Source organism: Pithys albifrons, chromosome 3, assembly GCF_047495875.1.
Source record: "Pithys albifrons albifrons isolate INPA30051 chromosome 3, PitAlb_v1, whole genome shotgun sequence".
NCBI lineage: Eukaryota > Metazoa > Chordata > Aves > Passeriformes > Thamnophilidae > Pithys > Pithys albifrons.
In genome coordinates this window covers 89,240,819-89,268,464 of record NC_092460.1, presented here as the reverse complement: position 1 = coordinate 89,268,464, position 27,646 = coordinate 89,240,819, and the positions used below count along the sequence as shown (strand labels likewise).

At 39.4% G+C, this 27,646-nt stretch overlaps 1 protein-coding gene across 2 annotated transcripts in view; it reads right to left on the bottom strand.

Moving 5' to 3' along the window:
- The window catches only part of RELN (reelin), a 281,484-nt gene that overhangs the window by 229,247 nt on the left and 24,591 nt on the right, over positions 1-27,646 (bottom strand). For both annotated transcript variants that reach the window (XM_071552669.1, XM_071552670.1), the window contains exon 2: positions 6,912-7,022. In XM_071552669.1, the coding sequence (XP_071408770.1) occupies positions 6,912-7,022 (111 nt within the window). The remainder of the gene's footprint in view (positions 1-6,911; positions 7,023-27,646) is intronic.

Sequence of the window (27,646 nt, the reverse complement as noted above, 5' to 3'; positions counted from 1 at the left end):
ACCCACCTGCACCCACTATTCGAGCTAACAAATACAAGCCATGTTACACGTGCCACTCCTACAGAGGTGCATTCTCCTTTTCAACCTTGACCACACAGACATTAGCAGGAGCTACAGGTATATTTAAAAGGTTAAAAGCTTGAAGTATTTTACTGTCATCTTCATAATGCTCCAAAGACATTTGAAATAAATTATGGAGCAGACACCATCACTCACTTTTATGAATACTAAATTGTGGCCTAACTCAGAGCTTCTCAAGAGATTAGGCAAAATTGGATTTTGATGTCCAAGAGCTGCTGTTGCTATGGCAGGGGTTACAGTAGACCTGACATGTCCAAGAATATTTTTACAAAAGTTTTGGGAGTGATTGTATTGGGCTCAACCACAAACTAAAACAAGGCCAGCTTAAGTATTTTCTGAGTAGGCTCCCTCTCTGGTTAGCTTCTTCCTCTGACCTTGGGGCATTTCTGTCTGTCTTATCCAATTACACGTGGGGAATTTTCTTCCTCAGCAGTCAGAATACTTGCAAACACAGTTCCTTGTCAGGCAAGAATGGGTAATTACTGTCCATGATAATGAATATATGTTGTGTTAATAAAGTTGAAACCCTTTCTACAAGGCGCATATGAGAGTCAATCACTTGTAGAAATGGTCAACTTTTGGCCATGAAAAGATATTTAAGTAGTAATGAAATATCATGACACACATACTTTGAAAAATTTATCATCCTTATGGTTTCTTTACATACCATTTGTAGGGGGAAGTATCTTAAAACTAATCTCAAATGTAAATTTTCTTGACCAATGTCAGTTTGGCACCAACTCACTATTTAATTGACTGTTAACAAATTCTCCAAGATATGACTGCTATACAGACATTTTATCTTCCTGTTAATTGGTAATTATGCATTGGCAGAAAAAACAGTGTTTCTTTCCAATTATTCCAGAACTCAGCGATTATTTAAACTTTACTAATTAGCGGCAGAGGGCTGGTACATCTTCTGGGTAAACTGTATTTGATAATCCCTATTAAAATATACATGGCAGTAGTTGACTTGCAAAAAAAAAAAAGGGAGGGGGGAAGAAAAAAGTGGAAGTTCAAAGGGTATTAGATACAGCACAAGGCAAATGGGGGCCTATTAAAATTTCCCCAACTGTTCTAATGAGAATGCCGAGGGTCATTTCTTTCTAGTTTACCATCTGTTTGGTTTCTGGCAAATATCTCTGGTGTGAAGGGAGGGTCCTGGAGCCCATTTGGCATGTCACAAAGTAAACCAGGGATCTACAGCAATTTCAGTAAGTTGCAAAACTGGGCTTCAGGATCAGCAGCATGTACGTAGCTGAAAACTTTTTCTAAGAGCTGTCATTTACCGACTGTTCCTTACTTTTTAGAGCTGTGAACAAGCACAGAACACCAGAGAGTGAGCAGGGGGTTTCAATTTTACAGGCTTACCTAACAAGGAAAATGCAACAGTTGGCCTTTTTCCATCTCACAATGTTAGTGGGGGATATTTTCCTTTATCTGTCAAAATCTGAAAGCAAAACATTGTCCCAGAAGCATCAGTGTTTGAGTATAAACTGATGACAAAACCAAGCCTCTGAAAGTTTGAAACCATACCCCCTGTCCAGGAGCAGCAGAAGCCTCAGAGGTCTCCAGAGTACAGTCCAGAGTGATGCACTGACAGAGCTGGGGCACATTTTCTGTGCTATCCCCTTGGAGATGACATTGTGGTTGTCCTTCAGCCACTCAGGCACCCTCTTTGCTCCTCTGTCTGGAGAGGAAACCAGCAGCAAACAGCGTCACCAATGACATCCACCTACAGTTACTCTGTCCTCAGGCTGCTCAGAGTGAAAGGGGATATGGGACCTGGGAACCACTTTAATCCTTTTCCCCAATTCCCAACTCATACAGAGCCAGATCAAAATGATCCTTCATCTATAAACTGAGAGGGATTTTTGCATTTGATCTGCTATGCTAACACATAGGTAACCAAAATACCAAGTGGAGGACTTTGTGAAGAATGCCTTAATCCTGTCAAAAGGCAGTAGAATATAAAAAGAAAAGAATATAAGATACTTTGCTTGGCATTACATTATTTCTGGTGATTGATATTCTCAGGATTTCCTCTAGGAAATTTATTATTCACCACATTTCAGAGAATATTTGTAACTATTTTTTTCTAATTTTTTTTTTTAAATCCCAGAGAGTCAATGTTTTACTTACAGTACATGTGACCATCTTCACGGGATAGAAACAAAGAATTGCAAAAGAGAAAAGACTGCAATATGATATTTCATCTTCTATTTTTTGCTTTCTAGCAGGTGCGGGTTCAGGCACTAAAATGTTTCCAGGTAACATCACTCTCATAGCCTCTTACAAAGTAGCCCATAGAGTTTAACAAAACCTGAATTTCATGAGTAGTTTATGACCTCAGAGTAGAATAGAGACATCTGCTTTAAAATATCATAAATTGCAAGTTGTATAAACCTACACAGAAAATAAAACTTTCTGTTATCCAATTAGGTTTGTGGCAACACTTTCCAGTGTAATAGACCCTATGAACTTTCAAGAGGACCCTTTCAATTTAGATTGGAAGGTTAATGCATATCCAAATATTATCATGAAATTACTTGATAAGTCACATTTCTGAGAAGGTAAACATCAGTGCAGTACGTATGATTTTGCATAAAATTAGGGGTTTGGGGGCTTAACTATAAAGGCTTATGTTTGCCACTGTAGTTTGTAAGAAACTATTTACACCAAACTTAAATATACTTTGTCATGACTTCATGATGTGAAACCCTACCAGGGAGCCAGAAAGGTGCAGGAAGGACCTGAAAGCATGGAGATGCAGTGTGAGTGGCAGGTCAAAGGCAAGCTTTGATGTGCACAGCCCAGCACATCTGTGTGCTCACCCAGCCTGTCAGCCAGGATGATCCTGTGTAATGAGACAGATTCAGGTCCTCAGCTCACAGCGCTCCTTATCACTGCTGAGGGATTACCCTGTAATCTTCTCCTTTAATTGTAGAAATGATATCGTGCTCCTCGCTCTCCAGTGCTCATGGCTTTGGATGAGCTGAGCTGTATTTTCACCCTAAGGCCAAGCTACAGAGTGGCACCCCTACCACTCACCATGTCATTTCTCCTTAGTCTCATTTGCAAACAATCATTTCCATCAAACTCACCACTGCATTTTTATTGTTCTAACTTTTTTTTTAGGACTGCCTCCCACTTTTCTCTCACATACTTGGAATAAATCAAGCAATGATTGTCTGTAAGTGACTGTATGGACACCCTGGCTGTATGGGAGGTTAGTCTTGGTGGGCTGATAAACCCCAGAGCAGACCCAGATGAGCAAAGTTGTTGAAAAAAAGACTGAATACCAACAAGAAGCCTCAGAGATGAGCAGAAGAAGGGAAGAAAACTGGTGGATAAAGAGATCCCACAGGAGACCAAAATGTGTCTCCAGAGACAGAGTGTGAATAATATTGTGGGGTATCAGTGTGGCTTGTGAAGGGGGGACACAAAAAGTGGGGCTGCTCTTCAGCAGACAATGCTGAAGGATGTGGAAAAATTCCCAGGTACACACTGCAGTGAGCAGGAAAGGAGAGTGGAAATTATACTGGAGAGATGCAATGGAGGGTATCTGTTGTATCAGGGGATCTAAGAAACAAACATTCTCCTTAACAGCTACATTTAAGGATCTTTTCTTTGATAAAGGATCCTCCCAGCTTGGCTGGTGAAGTTTCAAGTACACATTTACCTTTTACCTCAGTTCTAGCTTTAGCTTTACACTTTTAGTTTTGCCTTAATCTGAACACAGACAATGGTTCAGCCTGGGACAAAACGTTAATATTTATGACCACTAATAACTTTCATACTCAAAAGCTCACACATTTCTCTCTAAAAAAATTGTTCGAAGGTTTCCCAAATAAAGATTTCAACAAGCTTCGTGTCAGTGTAATCCCAGAGAGAAGACCAAGAACTATTTCTTTGGCTACATAAAAAATACTGAAAAAGAAAGAAAACACAACCCTTAGAATGAAACTATTTTATCTTTTTTCTTCAAAGCTTCTTGACACAGTTAACTGTTATACCTGACAGTGATTGTGTCTCCATTGAATAACTTCCTAAATTGGGTCATTAAAAGATAATTGTAGCCACAACACAGTAACTTATAGCACAGAAGACAGATATACACATGTTGGGGAGAGTTCACATTATTGGGCAGTCTGGAAGATTATGATAATCTAGCGTGACCTCCTGTGTAAGACAGACAAGACCATTTCAATGGTAATATTGCAAGGGAGAAAAATATTCTTCCCTGCACCATAAGCAACCACTATCAACCCAATTTCAGAATATCGCTATCTCCAGGTTTTAAAGGCCCAGCTTTGCCAACCCCCCATCTAATCTATGATAAACCACATAAATCTTTGAGTTGAGGTCTCTGAACCTGACTAGTCCTCAACATTAAAAAACATAATAATTTCCAGCAAGCTAAATCTAACTTGAGCATCACAGTCTCTTGCTGGAAAACAGAAACAGCCTCTTTGCTGATTGGAAATGATGACACAACAGATGGATCCATGGTTTCTAGAGAAAGTGCTTTATGTTTTCTTCAGAAAACAAAACAACATTATTCCCACCTACTATTTGACTAAACAACATATTAAAAGCTGTGGAGATTACTCTGTTTTTCTACTGGTGGATTTTAAAATATTGTTAATTTTTAAAATAGTATCATTTACATGCTAAATGCATTTTGGAAGCAGCCAGCCTTCATCTCTCACAGCAAAGTAGAGATAGAAAAATCTTATGTAGTTCTCTGTCCTGTAAGCCATCAGAGCCTATGGACTGAGCATTCATATAAAACTGAGTTTAAAACCCATTGCTATTTTTCCTTCACTGTTTACTGTGACTTCAAAGACATTGCACGTGAGCATCATCTGTTAGGAAACATTCAGATTGGGTTTTTTTTCAATATATATACATGCTTAGAAGGTAGCCAAGAAAAACCAACAAAATGATACTTATATTTAAAATATTTTGTAATTAACAGCTGCAGCAGAACTGACCCTACAGTTTACTCACAGAAAGTTAAAAAAAAAAAGGTCAGAGATGGCAGCAGTTTTTCTCTGGCATAGATAGAGGGATGATTGAGACAGAGCATCAGTTCCCCCCAGGCATATTTGAGAATTTTTTATTGACAAGCAAAGTGAAGCGGCTCCAACTCTGCAGGACTGCTTTTACCTCACTTTGGCTTTTGTATTTTTTCCAGCCTGTGGGCTTGGAGCTTCTTTTGGACTGCAGAAAGTACATATCACCAGTTTAGTTATTGCTTATCTTACAGTGACTGAATGCAACATATTAAGACCTAAAGAATGACCTTTGGCAAGTTATAAAAGGCCACAACTTTTTTCCTGTCACACATCCCATGTTACTTTGACATCTGTCTCACAAAAACATCCACTGTTAGCAGCTCTATTCTAAAAATGGAGATACAAATCTAGGGAAAAATACAAACATACTTTGTAAATGCACAGAGGTATTTAAATTCTTAAATTTTTTCTTAACTGTAATTCTTAAATATTTAAATGTGATTAAATATGACCTGTGTACCTTGCCCAGTGAGTTTGCCATGCTCTCCCCAGTTATGTGATGTAAACATATACTTTATGACAAGATAATTACTTGCCAGTAACTTAACCATTGCAAAATTTTCACATTGATAAGTTCTCTCTGTCTTGCTTACTCTGTCAGATTCTACTCATCTTGTAATGGACATATTGGGAAAGGAGAAACAGCAGTACAACCTCTTTCAGAAAAGAAAATATTTCAGTGCCTTTTGCATAAGGCATAAAATACCTGTGCCAGCCATGCTCTTCCCTCTAAAGGCAGAGTGAAAGGTTGATCAGTGATATTATTCACAGACGCAAAGCTATTCTCAAATTATTCCTCAATCCTGTTTTAAATAATGTTCTATTCACTTTACATTCATTCATTTAAAAGCAAATATAAGTCTTCTGGATGACACTCACACGCCCAGAGCACTCATGTTCCACATGCATTATAACAGAAGTACCACAAGAGGTTATTATGAAGTACTGAAGTCTAACCCCACACGAATTAACATCTAAACATGCTACTGCAAGTGCAGCGCAGCTGCTGTCCCAGGCTGTCCCTTCACCCTTGGCTACTTGTTAGGGGTCACCGAGTTCCTCCAATTGGAGGAACACAATTCTTACAGTTATTTGTAAGAATATAAAAAGTGCTACCAAATAACAAACTGCAGAAGATATAGATGTCAATTACTTTCACAAATATAGAAATTTTTTCAAAAATGCTTGCCCTTAGCACCGCTGCTGCTGCTGGATGCTACAGCAGAACTTCATATACAATAATAATTCCACAAAGCCTATTATACCCCTTTTACTACAATTCTGGTTTTCTTACATGGAAAATAATTGACTACATAAAATATCTTGACCAGCATACTGGCTTTGAGGAAGATGCTATTAAGTGAATGGGAAAAATAGGTTGACATAAGCTAAAAGGAAACGTTTTTTCAGTCTAAGAACAGTTAGAAGCTTTGGGCTAAATAGTTTATACAAAATGCCACACCATTTAGAAATGGCTATTTAAAACAATTTAACTGCTGAGGGTTTTCTCTCTTAAAATTTATATAATTCAGCATACTAGTACCAGGGCTGAGCAAAGATGAAGTGCTGGAAGCATTAAAAGCTGCCTAAAGTCGCCACCACCTTATCTCATTGACTCCCACTGACTTCCATGTATTATTGATTACTCAGCCTAAACTAACCTGTTTCAGTAATCATGTTATTGATGCCCTCTGTACAACCAAGTATTCATTATCTTGGGTTGAAGAATGTAAATTACACTGGACTTACCAAATCCAAAAGCACTGGAACCAGCGATGCTCTGGGAAGCCTGAACACTGGTAGATGTGTAGAGCCCAGTTACCAGTAAGCCATCAAAGAAGGTACTTGTTGAAATAGTCACTGAAATGAAAGAAATAAAATATGTGTGAATATTTATAATCAGTACTTTAAATCCTATACATGTTCTGTGAACAGGCTTTTGCTCTTGAATGAGATCCCATCATGGAGTCCAGCAAATCCATTTGGATTCCTCCAATATTTATGATAGTTCTTCTAAATTGGTGCTGGGGAAGTTGCCTTTGCAAAAAATTACATTATACACTAAATGCACAATGAGTTAGTAAAACAATACATTGAAATATATGGCATGTAAGCAATTGTCAAGAGATTAGAGTATAGTAAAAACTATGAAATAACCAGGCTTAGGATACTGTTTTTTCTGGTCCTAAATAGAGTGCCAAGCTATGGCTATTATGTATATTACAGTATTACACACAGAAGTCATAGGGCATCTGAGACACTGCAGATTGTTTGTATTTAAATAGTTCAGAAATGTGTTTTTGAGCAATGCTCAGGTAATAGCAGAAAACATCCAAATCATCATCATCGTCATCATGGCTTGGCTTTGCGAAAGAAGATTTGGGAAAGGCTCTCCCCACATGGGTGTGTCCTTCCAGCCTGTGCAGTGGATTTTTTAGGTGAGGCGCAGCGTGCACAGAACTGGCCCCACCCTTTAACTTCTCAGGTTCATTTGCCGTGGCCGAGTGAGCTTGGACAATGACAGTGAAGTCCTCAGGACGAGAACCTACAGCCCCCGGTATTCCCAGGAGGTCTCCCATCCAAGTACTAACCGAGGCTGACACTGCTGAGCTTCTGAGGTCTGATGGGATTGGGTGTCACGGTGGCATTTAACTGCCTGCATCCAAATAGGAACTACAAGTAACACTGGAATCTCTACATTCTCTGTTAGAATTGACAATTCTTGCAGTATTTATTTAATTCTCACACACATTAATTCTCATATTTTTACTTGGGTATGTTTCAGATTGTACCTTTGTACACTTAACATCAGCTTCACCAGCTCTGTCTTGGAAAGACTTACATTATTAAGGGACAGCTTTAGTTGTTTTCTATTATATAAATGCAATATCCTCTATGTACAGAATTACTTCTTTAATCCTACAGCAGTGGGCAACATTCTTTGCTTCCTAATAATATCCTGTCTACTTTTGTTAACATTACATTGCACACCTCTGAATCGAAAATCAGAATTAGGAAATCAACCAAAAAAATAATTGATTAGCTCAGCGATGTAAATTTTCTTCTCTTTCTCTCTTCACCTTTGTCTATGATCATCTTTTTCTACAATCTTTACCCATATTTAATTAAATGTGGATAAACTGCAAATCTATGGCCTACCATATAGGTGTTTCTTTTCAGTTTTTTAATTGCATTATGAAGGGCAAAGAACCTGCAAGGAGATCTCTCTGTTGAAGAAGTTTTATGACTTGTAGCCTCGTTTACTGAAGATGCATCAAGGCCTCAGTTACCAAGCTTCTTCTCCTTTCAGACTTCAATCCTTCCTACCCCCTTAACACAGAGAGATTGATGCTTGACAGGGATTGCTGTTAAACTCTCATCTCTCCCTAAATCACATCCTGCTTCCCTATGTTGCTCTCTGTTTCTGGGAACATCATGAGCCAGTGACTGCCCAGGGACCTGAAGCAAATACTGTGAGGAGACTGATAAGACAGTCATTAGTGATACACATTCAGCAGAGAACCAGTAGGGTTTTTTAAATCCTAATAGTTATTTACTGTTTCTTCTATGGCACACATTTGGCTTAAACTTAGTGCTTAATATCTAAAAAACATAAAAATGTTGACAGTAGTTAATTTATTTTGAGCACAGGAGCAATATTTACCGTCTTTAATTTATTCTTCAACTCTTTAATTATCTTAATTTCTTTAATTATTCGATAGTACAGTTAATAAATCCTGACTCCAACTTTTCTGCTCTCACTGACTCCAAATTTCAGTATTTTGCAATAGACACTTCCCCAAATTCAGATGCAGGTTCAAAGCCATATGCTCAATTTTTAAGAACAGGCCACTTCTGATACATGTTAAAAGAACAGCAAAAGACACAAGATTTTTTTTTTTTTAAATAAAAGTTGTATTAGGGAGAATAAAAGAAAATAAAAAAAAAGCAAACAATGAATTTTTCCTGTATTTGATGATGAAGCGGTGAATAATGCATGACCTTTTCTTCCCTTTATGCCTTTAAACCAAAAAAGAGGCAAAACATATGTTGAAAAGTATGCCTATGTGTTGTTTCTGAAGACTTGGCAAAAAAGTCAGTGAAAAGCATTGATGGAAGGGCATTGGGCCAGTACTTTGCTGCCATTTTGTTTCCCTGTGGGGAAGCATCTTATTCTTTATCGGAGAGGATATAATGCAAAAGCCTACTGTGAACAGGTGACCAGTTTCTCTGTGGGAAAGAACTGATATTTCACAATGTCTGTATTTGACTTTGGACATATTTGTGTGATTGTCAACCCTAATTTTACATAAGCATGTAATAGGTCAATTGTTATTGTTGAAAAATTCCCAACACAGTATGGCTCCCTTATTAAGCCTCTGGGAAACTGCACAATGCCTCTAGCACATTTTTTAAAAACAGAGCACTAGGCTGTTATTATACACGTCATACATTTCAGAATAATTTCATAGTTCTTCAAGAGGAAAAAAATTAATCATGACATTCTCAGTGATGAATTTTTTTTCCTACCCACTGGTGAAACACATCAAATTCCCATAAAATGAAAGAAAACACACACCATGCCAAGTGATAATGGCCAAGAACAGGAAGTTGTGCTTCAACACAGCCCGGCAACAGGACTGTGATTTTAGGATTTAGGTCTTGTTACTGAGGGCTCTCCCGTTCTAAAAGCAACAAGAAGATTCCTCTGAGAGTTCCTCCACCAGGCTTTGTTTCTGCCTTTACACCAGCTCATTCCATGTATAGTCAATGCCAAATATCTGGCACCCCAGAAGTGAGGACCAATGCCATGACCTACATGGACATTGGAAAACATCTAGAAAGGCACACCTGCACAGAGCACCCAAGGCTGGGCAGGCAATGAGGGCTCTGGCACAGCCCCACCGCTGTCCCATGGCACCCAACAGCGGCCCTCAACCCACTGCAACACAGCATCGAGTCTCACCTACAAGTCCACGCAGGCATTGCTCCATCCTGCACAACACCCTTCTCTGGGAGGAGAATCTGGGTGAGAGAAGAAGTGAAGACCCTTCCTGTCACTGGGGACTGATCAGTAGGGCAGGGGATATGCTGGACCCTGCCAGCCCACACGGAGCAGCACCCTGTGCCAGCCCTCCTGGCATGCTGCACCGGGGCCAGCAGGGATCCCCACACACTGGGGGCATTTGTCCATGGTACAGAGGTTGGTAGGAAGTCCTCAACTGATTTGAAATAGTCCAGCAAGAGAGACTGAGAACATCTTCCCAAGAAATGTAGGAGAGCTGCATTTGAGAACAACCTACTGATCAGGCAACAGCACAAATTTTAGAGGCAAAGCTGATAACAATTATGTAAAGGTTGCTCAACACTTTCTTCTATTTTCAGTTTCTGGTATCTCTGCCAATTTTTGCCCTCTTAGACTTTCTGGGTTGGTTTGTTTTTCATGGTGTCTGCCTCATAGTGATTTAATTATTTAAGAGAGAGGGAATTAAATCAAAACACTTCATTCATTTCTGAGATGATTTGAGAAAAATGTGTTGCCCTGGATGAAAAACTCCAGTGTCCTTTGTTTTCATCAACTCTTCTGCTCTGAAATGTGAGAGCTTTTCTGCGAGGTCAGAACAAATTATATTTTATATAATTACACACACAAAAAAAGAAAAATTCAGAGTTCACTCACGCTCAACAGTGACATTTTCATTTTTAGTATCAAAATATTTCCGGAGATCTGTCCTCATTTAGTAGTCTTAGAGCACTCTCTCTAATAGCGCTCACTGAAAAAATTTCCATGAAATATATTTTAGTCCAGGCTATACTGCTTTGTTGGAGCAGAAGTGCTTTGTGGAGATATTATTTCTGATGATGTTTTGATCTGGAAAGTTTCTCAGTGTTTAAAGCAGAAAGTCATGTGTGCTGGTTGGAGAGAAAGGAGGGAAGAGAGGGATCTTTATCAAAAGTCTAAGCCATCTGATAAGAAAACATCAAGTCAGAATCTTCCCTCTCAAAAGGCTGGGCAATGTGCAAAATGTCACAAAAATGAAATTGCTCCTAGAATTTCACTAGCACCATCACCAACAGCTTAAACTTAGGAGACACAAAAGCAAACCTGAGGGTAAGAGTGAACCAGGATGAAGAAGGTGGTGACTGGAAACCAGTACATGGAATAGTGGAAGAGAAAATTTTTGGAAGAAAAACCAGGGAGCAATGAGGAAGAGAGGACCACAGCTGGACAAAGTAGCCAAGAGTAGGAACCTGGAAATCCTGGAGAGGTTCAGTACAAGGGATTCACACAGTGACTGGGGGAGAGATCAGGTGTAAAACCAAACAAGGAAGTATGGGTCAGTGTCACATGTTGGTCAGTAGGCACTATGGTAACCCTCTGTGCACTCTTAGCCCACCTTCTCAGTAAGTGAACAGTGTTTGCATGATGGATATGAAACACTCCTGTCCACAAAACACATGGATAGGGAAATAAACTGTTTCTTTTGTAAAAGAAAAGGAAATGACTCCATGAAAAAAAAAATTGTACTGGGGCTGGAAAATGCCACAGGTGAATCCTTCAGTGCTGTTTTGCCCTACCCTTCTTTTTGTACAATGTCTTTGCTCACAAACTCTGTTTCTGAGAATCATGAGACCCTCAGTTCAATTTTTCATGCAAAAAACATGGAGAGTTGCTGACTGCAACACCCTGCATGCTCAGCACATACACATTGCTGTGCTCACCTGGAGTCACTAAAGAGACTGGCTCAGAGAGCACACAAGCTGCCTCATCCTGCCAGTGCCAGCATCTCTGGGAAGCTTTGGCGTTATTTCCTCGGGAGGAGAGGAGATGCAGAAGCCTTTTCTTTTCTGCAAGAGCCCTGGCGTTGGTGCCTCCCGTGGGACAAGGAACAGCAGTGCCTCTGGCAATGCCAGGAGCTGACATGTCTGGAGGAGGAAGTGGGTCAGGAGGAAGGAGGCTGGCAAAGATGCTTCTGAAATTACACCATAGGTGGAGGTAACAGCATAACAGGAAAGACAAAGTGCATTTTAAACTGTATTTACAGTCAGATATTTCCAAGAATCTCATGCTATTTATATGAATATCGTTTTCACTGTTTCCAGTGAAATATGCTACACATACTGCATACTATCACAGAAATCTATTTATCAATGTAAGTAATTGCATAAAATTTGTCTTACAGTCTCTCAAGGGACTGATCTGCTCTCTGAGAAGGCAGATGTATTTTGACTGATAATCAAAATACTCAAAATACAGCCAATGTACCTAAACTGTAAGAACAGAAAATCTGCCAGGTGGAGGAAGGGGATCATCTCAGGAGATACCTGCCACTGACAGTCTTACCAATTTTGGCTGCTCTTCAGCATCACCTAAATGTCACTAAGAGGGCTGATGCAGACAGAAATTCCACAGAATTTGCAGCTGCTGTTGATGATACTCACGGAGTTAAAAAACTTTAAAGCAATGAAAGGGGTAGATATGGATGCATAGATATGACACACAAAATCACAAGTGGAGATTTAACAGAGTTCAAGAAGGAATTAATAATGACAAAGATCTTTGATGCCTCACATACTATTAACATGAGTCAAGACCTATAGCTACAGTGTAAAACTGCCCTTTTGTATACCATAAAAAATCCAGAAAATAATTTTGTATGTGAAATGGGATCACCATAGAGAGTGGACTTCCCAAAATGAGGCTTTCTTGCATCAAAGCAATGAAAGGCGCTTTTTTATGTTCTCAAAGTCAAAGCCAGTGCCCTGTAATACTGTAATATTGCATCATTGCACCCCTGAGCCACGGCTGGAAACTTTCTCTTAGGAAATAAATTACTTATACTGAGGTAATTCTTTTGGGGTTTTTTTTGCTTCACTCCTAAACAAGTATGCCAGCCTCTAAGTAGTGCAAGTCAGGTGTGAAATGGCACTGTTCAGAGAGGCCTCTGCCCCTTTGCAGAGCTGCAGGATACTGCAGAAAGAATAGAGACTAACACCAATACAGCAAAGACTGTCAACATCACACAGCATTTTCAGAACTTTCTCAGTTAGAAGGGACCCACAAGGATCATCAAGTCCATGTCCTGGCCCTGCACAGGACAGCCCCAAGAATCACACCATGTGGCTGAGGACATTGTCCACACACTTCTTGAATTCTGTCAGGCTTGGTGCTGTCACCACTTCCCTGGGAAGCCTGTTCCAGTGCCCAACCACACTCTGGGTGAAGAACCTTTTCTTATATCCAACCTAAACCTCCCCTGACACAGTTTCATGCTGTTTCCTCAGGTCCTGTTACTGGTCACAAGCATGAAAAGATCAATGCTGTCCATCTGCTGTCTCTCATGAGGACACTGCATACTGCACTGAGGTCTCTCATCTATCTCCTCAATGCAGGGAAGATGTTCTTCATCCCTTCCCAAGCTGGTCCCCTCTTTTAGGCAATGGAACCTTTTGTTACCATTATGCAATGCCAAACCCAAGTGGCACAACTGTAAACCCATCCTAGCATATAGTGCTGTCAGGGCACAGATAATACCCAGCCCAAATCCTTAAAATACCAGACCACCTCTGAAATGCCAACCATTGATTAAATTGCTAGTAAAAAGAGAATAAGCCCTAATGCCTTATTTAAAGGTCCACTGTTAAGACACCACAGGGATTATCAGTCTATAAATACTCAGGTAGAGCTTTAGAGGTATGCATTCAAAATAGTGTGCTGATAAATGTATTTGTAAATGAAGGAGAATACATTGTTACAAGAATCCAGACAGTGTATACACTTAATAGCACTCAGAAACTCATTATTAAAAAATAAATTTCTAGAAGACTAGTGATATGTGTGTTGACATCAAACTATTTTTTATTGCTCACGGAAACACTTTGCTTTCAAAAGAAGCCAAAATTGAGAAATTCATAATTACGCAGCTATTTCAAATATGAATGTCAGACAGATACACAAGAACTGTATGAATCGCAGGTCTACACATCATCCAGCGAAAACAAAAGTACCCATAGGATTTTTGCTCATACTGATTTTGAATCTCCCCAAGAATGTGGAAGAAAGCAAACACATTTCAGCGTGGTTAAACAAATAGACATACACTCTTACAACTGAAAGCATTCTCCCTTAGGTATTAGTCTTCTGAAGACTACACCAAAGCACTATATTCACAACAACACACCAGAGAACTTTTCTTGAAGGTGTACAGAACAGCACCCCTCTAACCCGTGATGCCTTCACCGATAACTCCAGATAGCAATGACTCTTGGGAAGGAGAAGAGTGAAAATGCACAAATTTTGAACTTTGTTCTAGACAGCTTAAAGTTCAGATCTGGTATTGCTTTGCATTACAGTACTAGTTTCAGTGCTTCTGTCCCATGCTTCATCAAATCTCTGTCTCTATAGCTTTTCAAATCCTTTCCTAAATTGGGAATGAGCAACAGAGAACTGAGAATAGATTTCAGATGGTAGCAAGATGTCTGTAACATGATACACAGAGACATCGTTTGTCATTGAAGCAGCAAAGAGTAGCCTATCAGCCTTGGGAAAGAACTGTTTGCAGAGATACTACTTGGAACACCTTTTTGACAGTTCATAACAAGACAGTGGCAAATGACATCAACAACAATATAAGCAGTGTTTATTCTTATAACCCTAAACTATAAAGGATTGGTCACATTTTTTTAATGGGGTCTGAAATGCTTCAGGGCTCCCACCTCACTAAAAGCAAAGAGTTCAAGGGTTAGACCTCGGAACGGACTTCCGATATGAAACCTGAGAGTCTGCTTTTTCATGTATCAAAATCCCTAACTTAAACATGCTTCTGACCATACTCAAAGCTACCAAAAACTTGGCCACATTGAGCAGCAAGGTGCTTTGTTCCAGCTGGCATCACCAAACATGCTGGCATCGCCGAGAGACCTGACAGAGGAGAGGTAAGCCTGGCTGCTGTCATCATAGCAGCCTGCTAAAAACCAACAGATGGGTAATTAAGGTTCTCACCTAGGTAAGAGGATTCAAACCTATTTCCCAATGAAATATTATAAAATATTTTAAACCCCCATGCCTCAATGGCCCAGCCACTGTCCCTTAGCTGCAGACATTGCATTTTGTATGGGAAAAAGTGACTACCAGCTGGCACAAAAAGAGGCATGTTCTCTATTCTGGTCGGGGCAGCCTTCTTGGAAGGAGAAGATGGAGGTCTCAGTCAGTGCTCAGTGAGTATGTGCTACTGCTATATAAAGCTCCAGAGAACATCATTATCTATTTATGTCACCCTGTTTAGGCTGTAAATCTCACCCTAATGTTGATGTCTAAAACAGACCAGATGAATCACACTCTAGAAATGCCTGATTCTCCCCACTGGCTATAAAGGGAGCCTAGACTGTAAAGCTCAGCTGTAGATGCCAACACTGAAGATGGCTAAACTGAGATTATTCCCACCAAGTGCCACTCACACAGAGTAACCTAATTACCCAATTTCTATTTCAATGTCCAACTATCACCCACATCAGAGGGAACTCAGCAGGATTGAAGTATCCCAGCACCCAGAGCTCACCCGAGGACATTAGAGACAATGACTATCTTTATCTTCTTTCTTGTGTTATGCCAAATGTATCATTAGTGCTTAGCAACTTAGCAAGCACTTGTAGCACAAAAATGTTTCAAAGGGTATCAACAAATGTCTGTTACTCCATTTGATAACTCACAGAGCCCTGAATAGCATTAATGAACTTTAAGCAGTAAAGATAATAATCTAGATATGAAACAAAGTCTGTATCACAAAAATGTCCGTCATCTATGACTCAAAAAAATGGTGTCTACCAGAAGCAACCAACAGTCAAATTCAGCTCTGAATTATACTGTGTACCATAGCCAAAACAAGAATGATCATCTAAATACCATCTCCTATTATATATAAAGAGGACAGTTATTTACAGTTTTACCTTAAGAAACACAAACCAAATCATACTATTTATTAAAATGCACCTCTGAGCAACAAGATATTGTTAATATGGGAATTAATAGCATAACAGCCACTAAATGATGCTTCAATAGTATTGTCATGATGTTTAGACTTAAATGATTGCGAAATGTATTTTGTCAGTCATTGTCTATTATTTCTCTTATCCAAAGTCCCAGGAACTGATGGGAAGAGCTGATGGTCATTTCCACACCTCACCAGCTAAAAGGTTATGAAACAAGCCTGGTTACTGGTCTATGTTCGAACTGGTTTGTGTCCATATTCAGCAACCACTGATCTCCTTATTACATTTCAATTCAAATTTTGTCATGCTTCTATGAAATGCACCAATATAAAATTTTTGTAAAAATCAGATTGTTACTGTGATTACCTTCTTATTACTCTAAGCCTGAGAATATTGACCCCTGTTTTGAAGCCTAACCTTATTTTTCATGCCTTTCAAGTTTATGTGAGGTTGTCTGTTTGATACCCACACATGAAAATTTCATATTGTTGGCTGTGCTCTCAATAAATTATTTAGAAAGCCTGAATATTACTGCAGTGTGTAGATTTTCAAAAGAGTTTGGTAAATCCTTTTATTCTGCTGTCCTCAAAAGACAAACAACCTCGCAATACACAATTAACAACTGCATTAATACAAAAAAAAGGAATGTTGGCTTGAAAAAAGAGCAAGCATAATTATCTACCAGGAATTTATTGTAACTCAGTAGTATCTAAACATTTGCAAGAACTTCTGTCTTAATTTTAGCTAAGGAAGCAGGCCAACTAAAACCAGACCATTGAACATGTTCACCTCAGGTTAAAATAATACAAATCTTCTTAGAGACACATGAATTATGATAAGCAAATATCATGAAGTGCACAAGTTCAAGTGATACTGGAGAACAAGAAAGCATCCGCTGCCCATAGCTTGAAAAAGTGCACTGTTCAGGGGGTAGAAAACTGGCTGGATGGCTGAGCCCAGGGAGTGGTGGTGAATGGAATTAAATCCAGTTGGCAGCCAGTTGCAAGTGGTGTTCCTCAGGGCTCAGTACTGGGACCAGTTCTGTTTAAATATCTTTATCAATGAACTGGACAAGGGGATCAATTGCACCCTCAGCGAGTTTGCAGATCACACCAAACTGAGCAGGACAGTTGATTTCCTGGATGGTAGGAAGGGTCTGCAGAGGGATCTGGACAAGCTGGATTGATGGGCCGATTGTGAGAAGTTCAACAAGGCCAAGGGCCAGGTCCTGCACGTCGGTCACAACAACTCCATGCACCCCTACAGGCTTGGGGCAGAGTGGCTGGAAAGCTGCCCAGTGGAAAATGTCCTGGGGATGCTGGTCGACAGTGGCAGAACATGAGCCAGCAGTGTGCCCAGGCAGCCAAGAAGGCTAACGGCATCCTGGCCTGTATGGACCTGGGAGGTGCTCACTCCCCTGTACTCAGCGCTGGTGAGGCCATAACTTGAATCCTGTGTTCAGTTCTGGGCTCCAAGAAACATACTGAGGTGCTAGAGCATGTCCAAAGACGACCAGTGGAGCTGGTGAAGGGTCTGGAGCACAAGTCCTGTGAGGGGCAGCTGAGGAAACTGGGTGTGTTCACCCTGAAGAAAAGAAGGCTGAGGTGGGACTTTATTGCTCTTTACAACTACCTGACAGGAGTCTTTAGCTGGGGGTGGTTGGCCTCTTCTTCCAAGTAACAAGTGACAGGAAAAGAGGAAATGGCCTCAAGTTGTACCAGGGGCGATTTAGATTGGTTATTAGGAAAAATTTCTTAATGGAAAGAGCTGTCAAGCATTGCAAGAGACTGCCCAGTGAAGTGATTGAGTCACCACCCCTGGAGGTATTTAAAAGATATGCAGATGTGTCACTCAGGGACATGGTTGAGTGGTGGACTTGGCAGTTCTGAGTTAATGGTTGGACTCAATGATCTTAGAGGTCTTTTCCAACCTAAATAATTCTATGATTTTCAAATCAAAATACACCATGCAATGTTCTTTAATAACTACTTATCCATACTATAAAATATATCCCTAGAAAAATATAATTCATTAATCTTTTCCTAAACATCCTGAAAGAAATTTCCTAAAGCTTGCATCCTCCAATTATGTCTTTTACAGATTAAAAAAAAAAATAAGCAGGTCGGCTTCTTCCTTGCTTTAGGCCTTCTTTAACTTGCCCTTAAAGAAAACTTAAACACAGACCACTGAAGGCCTGCTTGTTACTCTCAAAGTACATAAATGAAGTTCATCCAACTCCTAATGTACTAAAAAATTATATTGGTGCATTATAAAATTCAATACCTATTTTCTAGTACCAATGCATGTGTGACAATGTATTGCACATGCAGTGGTGGTAAAATGATGCTGGCTGTTTTACTCTTCACTGCTTTCCTCATAATTATTAAGGTTCAATGTGACAGGGGTTTTTTTTACTCATGCTTAACACTAAGGTGATATATTTTGAAATTCACTGCCAATATTGTGCCCCACATATTCAGCATTATTTTTCCCTGTGTCTCCTTCCCCACCTTCACTTTAACAGTAACACACTTAGCATTAAGTTTTACTACCTTGAGCAGCATGGTGGATGATGCTGTTACCTTCCTGAAAGTTTCCATTACAATTTTGACCACTTTTAACTTCAGGCATCAAGCCATGCCAATGACACTTCTTTCTCATCAGCCACAGTCTCCCCTCCCCACAGTGAATTCCTCATGTGATTCTATTCAGGTGAAAGCTGACACAGTCTTATATTTTAGATCATGAACATGAATGAGCAATAAAGTTTCTGACTCCATTTATCTTTAATATATTTGTGCTTATCTTCCTTAAACCAGAGCTTAACAAGATTGCTTAATGGACTGCAGAAGTAAGAGACCTTAAATAGGCTGGTGCTTTGCAGTCAAACTATGTTGGGCATCCAATATAGCAGCCAACAGTGCAATGGACATGCAGGTATGGTTTTTTAATGTCAGACTGGGGATTCATCTGCCTGAATGTGAGTGTGTAGAACATCACCATCCTCCTTACCCAAACTGCTCACCTCAGAGCCCTCTCTGTACAACAGATCTACCCAGCACAGTCAGCAGAGTCTGAGTTGCAGCCTGTGCAGCCCCAAAGCAGTTACCAAATCAGGCTCTAGGAAAGTTGGCTGTAGATGCTGATGAAGAGGAGTGCACAAGAGTCCTGATTAAAAGGGCAAAAGTGAAAATGAGCATGAAAAAGTGAAGGCTGAAACACTGAAAGTTGCTGAGAAATATGAACAGAAGGAAGAAGACCAAAATACACAGTACTGTATTATTAAGGGGAAAGGACACAAGAGTTTAAAAATATTATTTAATTTTGTATGTATGATTCATGTAACAAAATAATTCTGCTTAAGCACAGTCCCTCATTTAGTTGGTGTAGAATGTTATTTAAAAAAGCTAGACAACCCCCATCTATAAACTGGAGCAATGCTACTAAATAGCCTAGAGGTTGATTGACAGTTTAAGTTAATGCAGACAGGACGGATCAAATGAGGTTTCATATGGGAAAAAGATAGTAGGGTTTATATTAAATATAAACTAGTATTTATACTGAATTCTGGTATATGAAGATGAACAGGCTGTAACAAAGGCTAATACAATCTTTTGACCATTCAAAGTACATTAATATTGAAAGGTCAATAAATTAAAAACCACCTATTTTGAAAGGTTTAAATCAGAACAACACGGAAAGAAATCTGTAAAAATAAGAAAAACATTCACTAGTCCTCTGACATTTAAAAACATGTAATGAAAATTAAGTCAAAGAATGAAAATAATGTGCCTAAGAAACAAAACTTCTAAACTAAGAACAATATTAAAGCTCAGTGGTCTCTGTTTGTCTTATCCTTATGGATATGTGGCTAAATGGGTCAGAGGCAGATATGGGAACACATTCAATATATATGCTTATCCTTTAAAGAGTGATTCCACACAGTGTGGTTTGTAAAGGCTGAGTGTGCCAAGTGACTGACAGTTACCTCAGTAAGGGTATGGCTGTAGATGAAGGGGTTTTTTGTTCTATGTTTTAGGTTTGTTCTAATGGTCAGCTACTGAACAAGACACACAGAGGGCTGGAACAGGCAGGACTGTGTCAGGTTGTGATTAGGAACCATTTGACAGGGCTCTGGGGGAAAATCCACAAAGTGCCTTCTCTATTTCACTTGGGCAAAGGGTTGGGTATGAAGATAAAAACAGGTTCCTTCCAGACTCCTGTTTCTAGACACTAACAGATGCTTTACCACCTTTAAATAGTCACAAAAAAATCTGAGCCCAAAATTCTGATAAGGCAACCAGCCAAACCATGTACACACAGAAAACTACGACTGCAGCACAGTGTGACTCGTGTTGAACTTGTCACTATTAGTTAGTTGCTTGTTAAATACTTTATATATTCAGCAAATTCCCAAATGGTCACTTTCAGTTCTTAAAAAAAAAGGGGGGGGGGGGGAGGGGGAACAGCATGGTTTTTGTCCCTGGTGTGCACAAATATCCCAGATAATACCAGTACAAATTCCCCAAGCAAATAACAGATTCTTCATGTCCTCTTTCCATACTGAAATTATTTCTGCTCTGCACATCCCAGTGAAAGAGATAAGTATTCACAGCCATGTCCCTGCTATGACTCATATCTTGTTAGAACAGAAACAGGCACTTGGCTTGCTGGAAAATAAATCCCCCAGCAGTCTGCCTTGGTTTGCTGCAAGCCTGCAGCTCCCTGGGCTGGGCACTGCTCTGTCACAGAAGTCTTCACATCCCACAGGAGACAATTACTAAGAAGTACCTCCAGAACAGGTGATGTTCTGCATATTATTATAGGAGGGGAAAGGGCTAAAATGGTAAATATGATATTTGAAAAGGCTCAAAAAAGCACAGTTACACCATGGGAAAGTCAGTTACCTGACAAGCTAAGCTGTGTGACTACCACAGCCACTCTCCTAGAGACGATGTGGTGAGGGTCAGAAAGAACTACGCTATTTACCAGAATAACTCGTTTTGGCATCCTCAGCAAGAAGCCAAGTAGCCAATTACCACAATAACCAGCAGATCTCTGCCAGAAAAAAACATAAAGAGGCTTTTATCTTCCTAGCTTTTCTTCATCAGTTTGTCAATGAAAATTTATTTAAGAGTTAAAAAATAAAACCCCACTCCCCTCAAAAACAAATAAACAAAACCAAACGAAAACAAACAAAAACACAAACAACAAAAAAAAAAACCCAAACCAAAGAAACAGGTCGCAAAGTTAATCCAAAGAGCATTTGATCCAAACATCACTGACTGGGCAAACACAACATAATGTTTGGAACACAGTTAAATCCACAGAACTTAGATGGTCACTCTGTCTCCTGTTCAGTAGCACCTCTTTATATCACTGAATGAAGTTTGGTACCAAATAACCCCCCAGGGACACCAGATACCTACAATAAGATAGGCCATTAAGGCAAGTGTACTAGCTGGTTGGCATCTTACCTAAATGGTAATTAAATGGCAATTAAATGCACAGAGGAATGGCCAGACACCATTAAAAGCAGTCATGCCACTTCACAGATTATAAAGCTCTAGCTGTGAAGAAATAAGACATAAATACAAGTAGCATGCGTCTAGGAAACCACAGACTCAGTACTGCCACTTCTGTCTTTCAAATTCTGCAGTGGAATCAGCGAATGACTGACATCTGTCTCACCCTCTCAGTGTTGCACACAGAAGAATGAGAAAGGAGAATTAGATAAGCAGATTAGGATATGAATGTGGTCTGTGCATCAGGTGGGACGCATGGTACACTATCCTTGCAAAATACAGAATAGACAGAAGTCAGAAAGAATGCACTGAAATATATTTAAAACCCACACAACACAAAGTGTTCTAGGAATCCACTTCAGTACATCTTTCACCACACTAGTTTCATTAGTAAAAACTTGAGAAACTTGGAATTTGCAATTTTGCTAAATAAGATTCTTCAATAAATACAAATAATGCAGTGTCAATATTAGTTGAACATTTATTGTTATCATATATGAAAAGATGGAATAATGAAGGGATTTCAAAAGGCTGAAATGTTTAAAAATACATAAATTACAAAATATTCTTACTAGTCTTTTTTTTTCAATGAAAATTGAATACTTTCATGTTCTTCAGTACCAGTTCAGCTTAGAATTGAACATTTTAGTTCATTTTGTTGGGGAAAAAAAAAAGAAGTAAATCTTTACATCAGCATTTAATGTCCTTTCCAAACACTTGTTTTGGGGGAGGGCACTTCACTGTACTTCAAGTTTTACAGTCTAGTTAACACATCCAACTTCCCGACAGATAAAAGCAGTAAAAACCTAACTGCAGATTTTGTGATACTACATACCAAAAAAGCACAAAACTTTTACTTGAATTAAACCCCCTTTTCCAAAATTTTGTTTTGTAAATAAAAGAAAAAAAAAAGGGTCAAGAAAATGTTAGATTTTTTTCCGAGTAAGGATTTCCTTCTACAAAAGCTGCATTTCTTTTATTATAAATCATTCCAGCTGCAACTGTTTTATTCTATTTCCTAGAGAGCAAAGGTGCACTTAATCTCTACTGAGTGAACTGTAATGCCTCCTTATGATGTTTTTTTCCCCTTTTACATCTGACATATTTTTCCTTATTGCTAACACTGAAACAAACATGACTAAACACAGTTTTCCTGTGAGCTCACATGCACAAGTAGCTTCAGCAATGTATTCATTTTGCTGTTTATATTACCCTGTCAAAAACAAGGAGAACTTGGCAGTCTCGCATGTCCTGAAGAACGAAGTCAGAATGAAACCAAGCCATCATTAGGCAGTGTCCCTGAGCAGACCAGTGGAGAGCTGCAGGACTTGTTTCAGAGTTCAAGATGTGATCTCCCTCCAAAATCCCTGGAAAAAGGTCATATTATGTGATTTATGCTGGTTTTAGGCTTCCACTTTCTGACTCAAGGACAACTTTCATGTCCCTCATCTTCGTAATGAGTGTGCAACCTTCTCTCCTTCCCATTCCCACAGGTCTCCAAGGGCAAGGAGATATACGTGCCACAGAGACACATCACATCTAACTACCTCAGAAAGGCAGACAGCAAAAAATTCAAGACAAATTTAACTCAAGAAAACAGTCTTGGAACAGATACTTATGGATGCACACCAGGGTTTTAACCTGTACCACTGTTGAGCTCATTCTCTTCTCCATTACACTTGTCATTTGCTTTTTGCAGCAACCAGAATTCTGCTCCACGCTGCAGAGGAGCACTCTTCAAAAGGGAAAGGCACTGCATCAAAGCAAGATTTCTGCCTTGGTCCATGGCAAATTGCTTGGCAGTCCTTTTATTATATTTGAGGCATTCTCAGGCAGCTGGGCCTCATTACAGGCAATGGAGCTTTAGCCATTAACTTCAGAGGTATCAGGAAAAAGCACTAAAGGAAAAGAAGATAATTTAAAGCATGTTAAGCAAGAAAATGAAATAGTATAGAGCACTGCTAATGCTGTATGCTAAGTGTGCTTCCTGGTGAGGGCTGGAACCATATATGCTTTGGGACAGATGCTCCTACAGAGTTTTTGTTTCCCTTCCAGCCTGGTGGGGCACTGCCCTGGTGGGGGCCTGGCCATGCCACAGCAGAATGAACAGCTAAAGATACAGTTCATCCCTCCTGCTTCATTGTACCAGTCCCAGCAGAGGAAATACTCCCAGGCAGAGCACTGTGGCAAAAAGTAGCTTTTGGGGAAGAAAAACATGTTTAAGAATTTGCCTGTACAGGATTTTCTGACTTGTCTGTTTTGAGTTTTAACAGCAGTGATGATGCAAATTGGAAGATACATAATAGTGGCAGTTTGGGGGTAAGACCAGACTTAGAGCTGTCTCAAATAGATCTATAGCCTTCCGCATAGATCTTTATGGATTGTACACCACCAGTAAACCCATGAGGCTGTCTGACCTGCTATGCTACAGAACAGAGGTCTTGGGAGAGCTACATGTGGATGGACAACAGAGTGCTGCCAACAGGGGACAAAGCACTCCAAAGTAATCAGCAAATCCAAGCCCCTGCATGCCAGGAAGGACAAGAACTCCCAAGCCCAGCACCAGTGAGGAGGAGCAACTTCTCCACATGGCCCTGCTGATACCTGCCGTGGTTTCTCCTGCCAAAGAATGAACCAGCAAGGTGGACACTTTAGTATAAATAACCTTAAACAATTCACAGCTTTATAAAGTTAAACACAACCTCACTTATAACACTTGCAGCCCTACCAGCTGGCAGTGTTGAACTCAGGGTGCATTTCCCAGGTCTCCAAATGCAGTAGAGTTTTGTTTAGGGTCTCTTGTGAATTTTGTGGAACACAGGAGGGGAACTTTTCTAACCTACCAAAACACATAGACTTAATGAAGATCATATTCTTGACAGGTTCGAATTTATTTTTTTTTAACTCTTAGAAAAGAAACTCTCAGCCATCATTCATTTGGCTCACTCACCACTGCAGTGAGGTTTTTGGCCACATGCCAACATACCTGTCAGGTCTACCCCATCTCCTCCAGAGATATCAACACTAAATCTTCACCTTCTTAGTGCAATTTCATTGTGAAATAACACAGCTACAACCTAATCCAAGACTAACATCAGCCTAACTCCAGGACTTGCTTAGCTTCAATCCTCCTCCCAAATATTTCTGCATTTCTAAGGAAATGCATGTGTTGCAAAGACAAAACTTCAGCTTTCATCCTCCTGAGGTTGTGCAAATTTTAACACAACCATATTTTTGTGAAATGTATACTTAAAAAGAACTTTAACAGCTGCTCTCAGTTGAACTTTAGGTGATTGATTTTGAAGTAGATTCTATGAAAGAATGAACAATAACAGTGGAAGGCTGAGGCATTAATATTAACCTGTAATAAAAGGAATTATGTTTAAACCATTCCTAGAAATAAAAGATGAATACCTGGTCCTAGAGTGCTGGAAGAAGCACATAGCTTGAATTATATCCAATCAGGCAAAATACAGATATTAAACATTTATGAGCAGCTCTGATATATTCTGAATTAATCAGTTCTGCACATTTAAATGCTTTAATATTTAATGCTGCTACCTCAATAGTCCTGCAGAAATATTAAACTTTTGTATAGTCCTTTAAGTGGAATAGCAAGAGATTTTACTACACATAACATCTGAATTGTGCTGGGCTGTGTTTTGTGGAGAATACAACTGAAATTCTCAACATTTTCACCACAGATGAAACAGAAATAAGGACAGTAATTATGAAAGTAACAATTATTAAGCCAGGGGTAAGTACATGTCCAATCTGCTTATGTCTCCTGGGCATGACGGATTACTCAGGAAGGCTTACTAATATCATACTTTCGTGAAATCTCTCAGATGAGTGTAAATGACATGCTAAAGGCATTTTAGACATTGCAGCGTATTAATGTTAGTGTGTTAGTATAGTAAATCTTTTCCAAAACACCAGCTGCGGTAAGCAGAATGTATATATAGATATTTAGCTGTCCACAAACTCCCTCACTGTAAAAACCAAACACTCTGAAATTTTTCTTTATTACTGCCAATAATGGTAATTTTAAACACAAGAACTGTATAGTAATTTATTACTAGCTTTAAAACACGGTGTTTAAAAGCATATTAAAGTTGAAAATGATGGCATGACCATTTTTAGAAGAGAGTGAGTCATATATGATGCTGATTCTATTATTAAAATGCTTGATTTGATTGTAAACAGATTTCTGAGATTCTCTGCTTTATTACCTCTAAATAAAGTAAAAATTTCTTGGAAAATTCCTAGATAAAACACTTCAACACCACAACACTACGAAACTGTTGAGGTTTCATGGAAATTGTAAGAGGACAACAAACAGCACAAAGCCTATGCTATGAACACATTTATTTCTAAATCACTTGGACTGACGGTTTGGAGTTCAGAGTCTGCAATGCCTGAGCTCCTGCCCATCTCTTTGCTCCTTGCCAGTCAGTGTAAATTCAAGATAGCTCTCATTCTACATGGTTTTGCCGGCATTTCATTGATGACCACAAAATTGAAATTAACATATTATAAACTTAATACTGCTGGTAAATTCAAAGGGAACCACAGTGATCAGTAATACCCTACAACTGAAGATACAACACACAAAAATCAGTATATGTAGGCCATCAGCCAAGACACTCCCACCCATATGAGCTATTCCTATAAACAGAAAATCCAACAAAAACTCCCCTCAAAACAACAAAAACTCCCCTCAAAACAACAAAAAAAGCAAAATCAGGAAAGATCTCAAGTCTTTACTTTCCAATTATTTTTGATGAAAACTAAACATCATCCTTTAACATAATTTCCTTTCTGGTGACCCAGTCTGCCACAACTGCTCACACACAACAAACGAAACAGGAAAGCTCCGCTTACTTGCACCATTCTGTGCTCCTGCTAAACCACACCTAGAGACCTCAAACGACCAAAGCTTTCACACACAAACCCCCTGCTCCAGCAATCACTCTTGGCTGATTTCACAGCATTGCTGGTAAGTAAACTACAAAACTGGCAGTAATTCTGTCCTCTCGTGAGGTGCTTGTGAGCAGCATCCATGGTCCTTTACAGAACCAGCTAAAACAAAAGCAGGTCCTTCAGTCTCAGTGCTGAACATCAGTGTCCAAGAGCAAACAAAGACATGAGAAACCATTGCAGTCAGTTTTGTGAAGGGTCACGTTTCGATTAAAAACAAAAAAGGTATGGGGAAGTTAAGAGAAAAGGCAGGAAAGAAACTGGAAGGACACAATCTGAGAAGAGCCATGAGACCAGAACACTCAGCTCATGGAAGGGCCCTGCAAAGGCCAAACAGACTCTCTCAAGTTGCCCAAGGAAATCATTCAGAGATGTCTCCATACATGCAGGGGAGCAAGACTTCATTAGAATAAGGAGGAGATTATTAAAGACAAAATAGGTGTTACTGATTTCTTTTTTTTCCTGCAAGTGATTCGTATGATCTTGAAAAGAGTTAACTCTGTGGGATCTACCATCAATGGAGAGGCATTACAACCACTGCATCAAAATGTGCAAGTAACAGACAAGTCACAACTCTCACAGAGGGATACATATCATCAAAGCAACCCTCAACCAAGAGTTCAAAAGAGTTTAAAACCAAATTAAAATGATGAACCAAAGTTGGCATAAAATAATTTCTAGAAACTTTTGATTTTTTTGCCAGAAAAGTCAGGGAGGGTCTTACAGAGAAATGGGATTTTTATTGAGACAGCTGTGGCAGATGGGGAATTATCAGGTCAGAATGGTGAATTAATAAAGCAAATAACAGCCTGACCTGACTGCACTAAGTTTTTTTGAAAAACAGGACAGTGGGAAAATTTGGACTAACTTAAAATATCCTAAGAAAGAGAAACTCTAGCACAGACCTGAACAGATGAGCAATCACATTGAGAAAGACATTAAAGAATTACTTAAAAAGACCCAAATTAGTATACAACAACAGAGGCATCT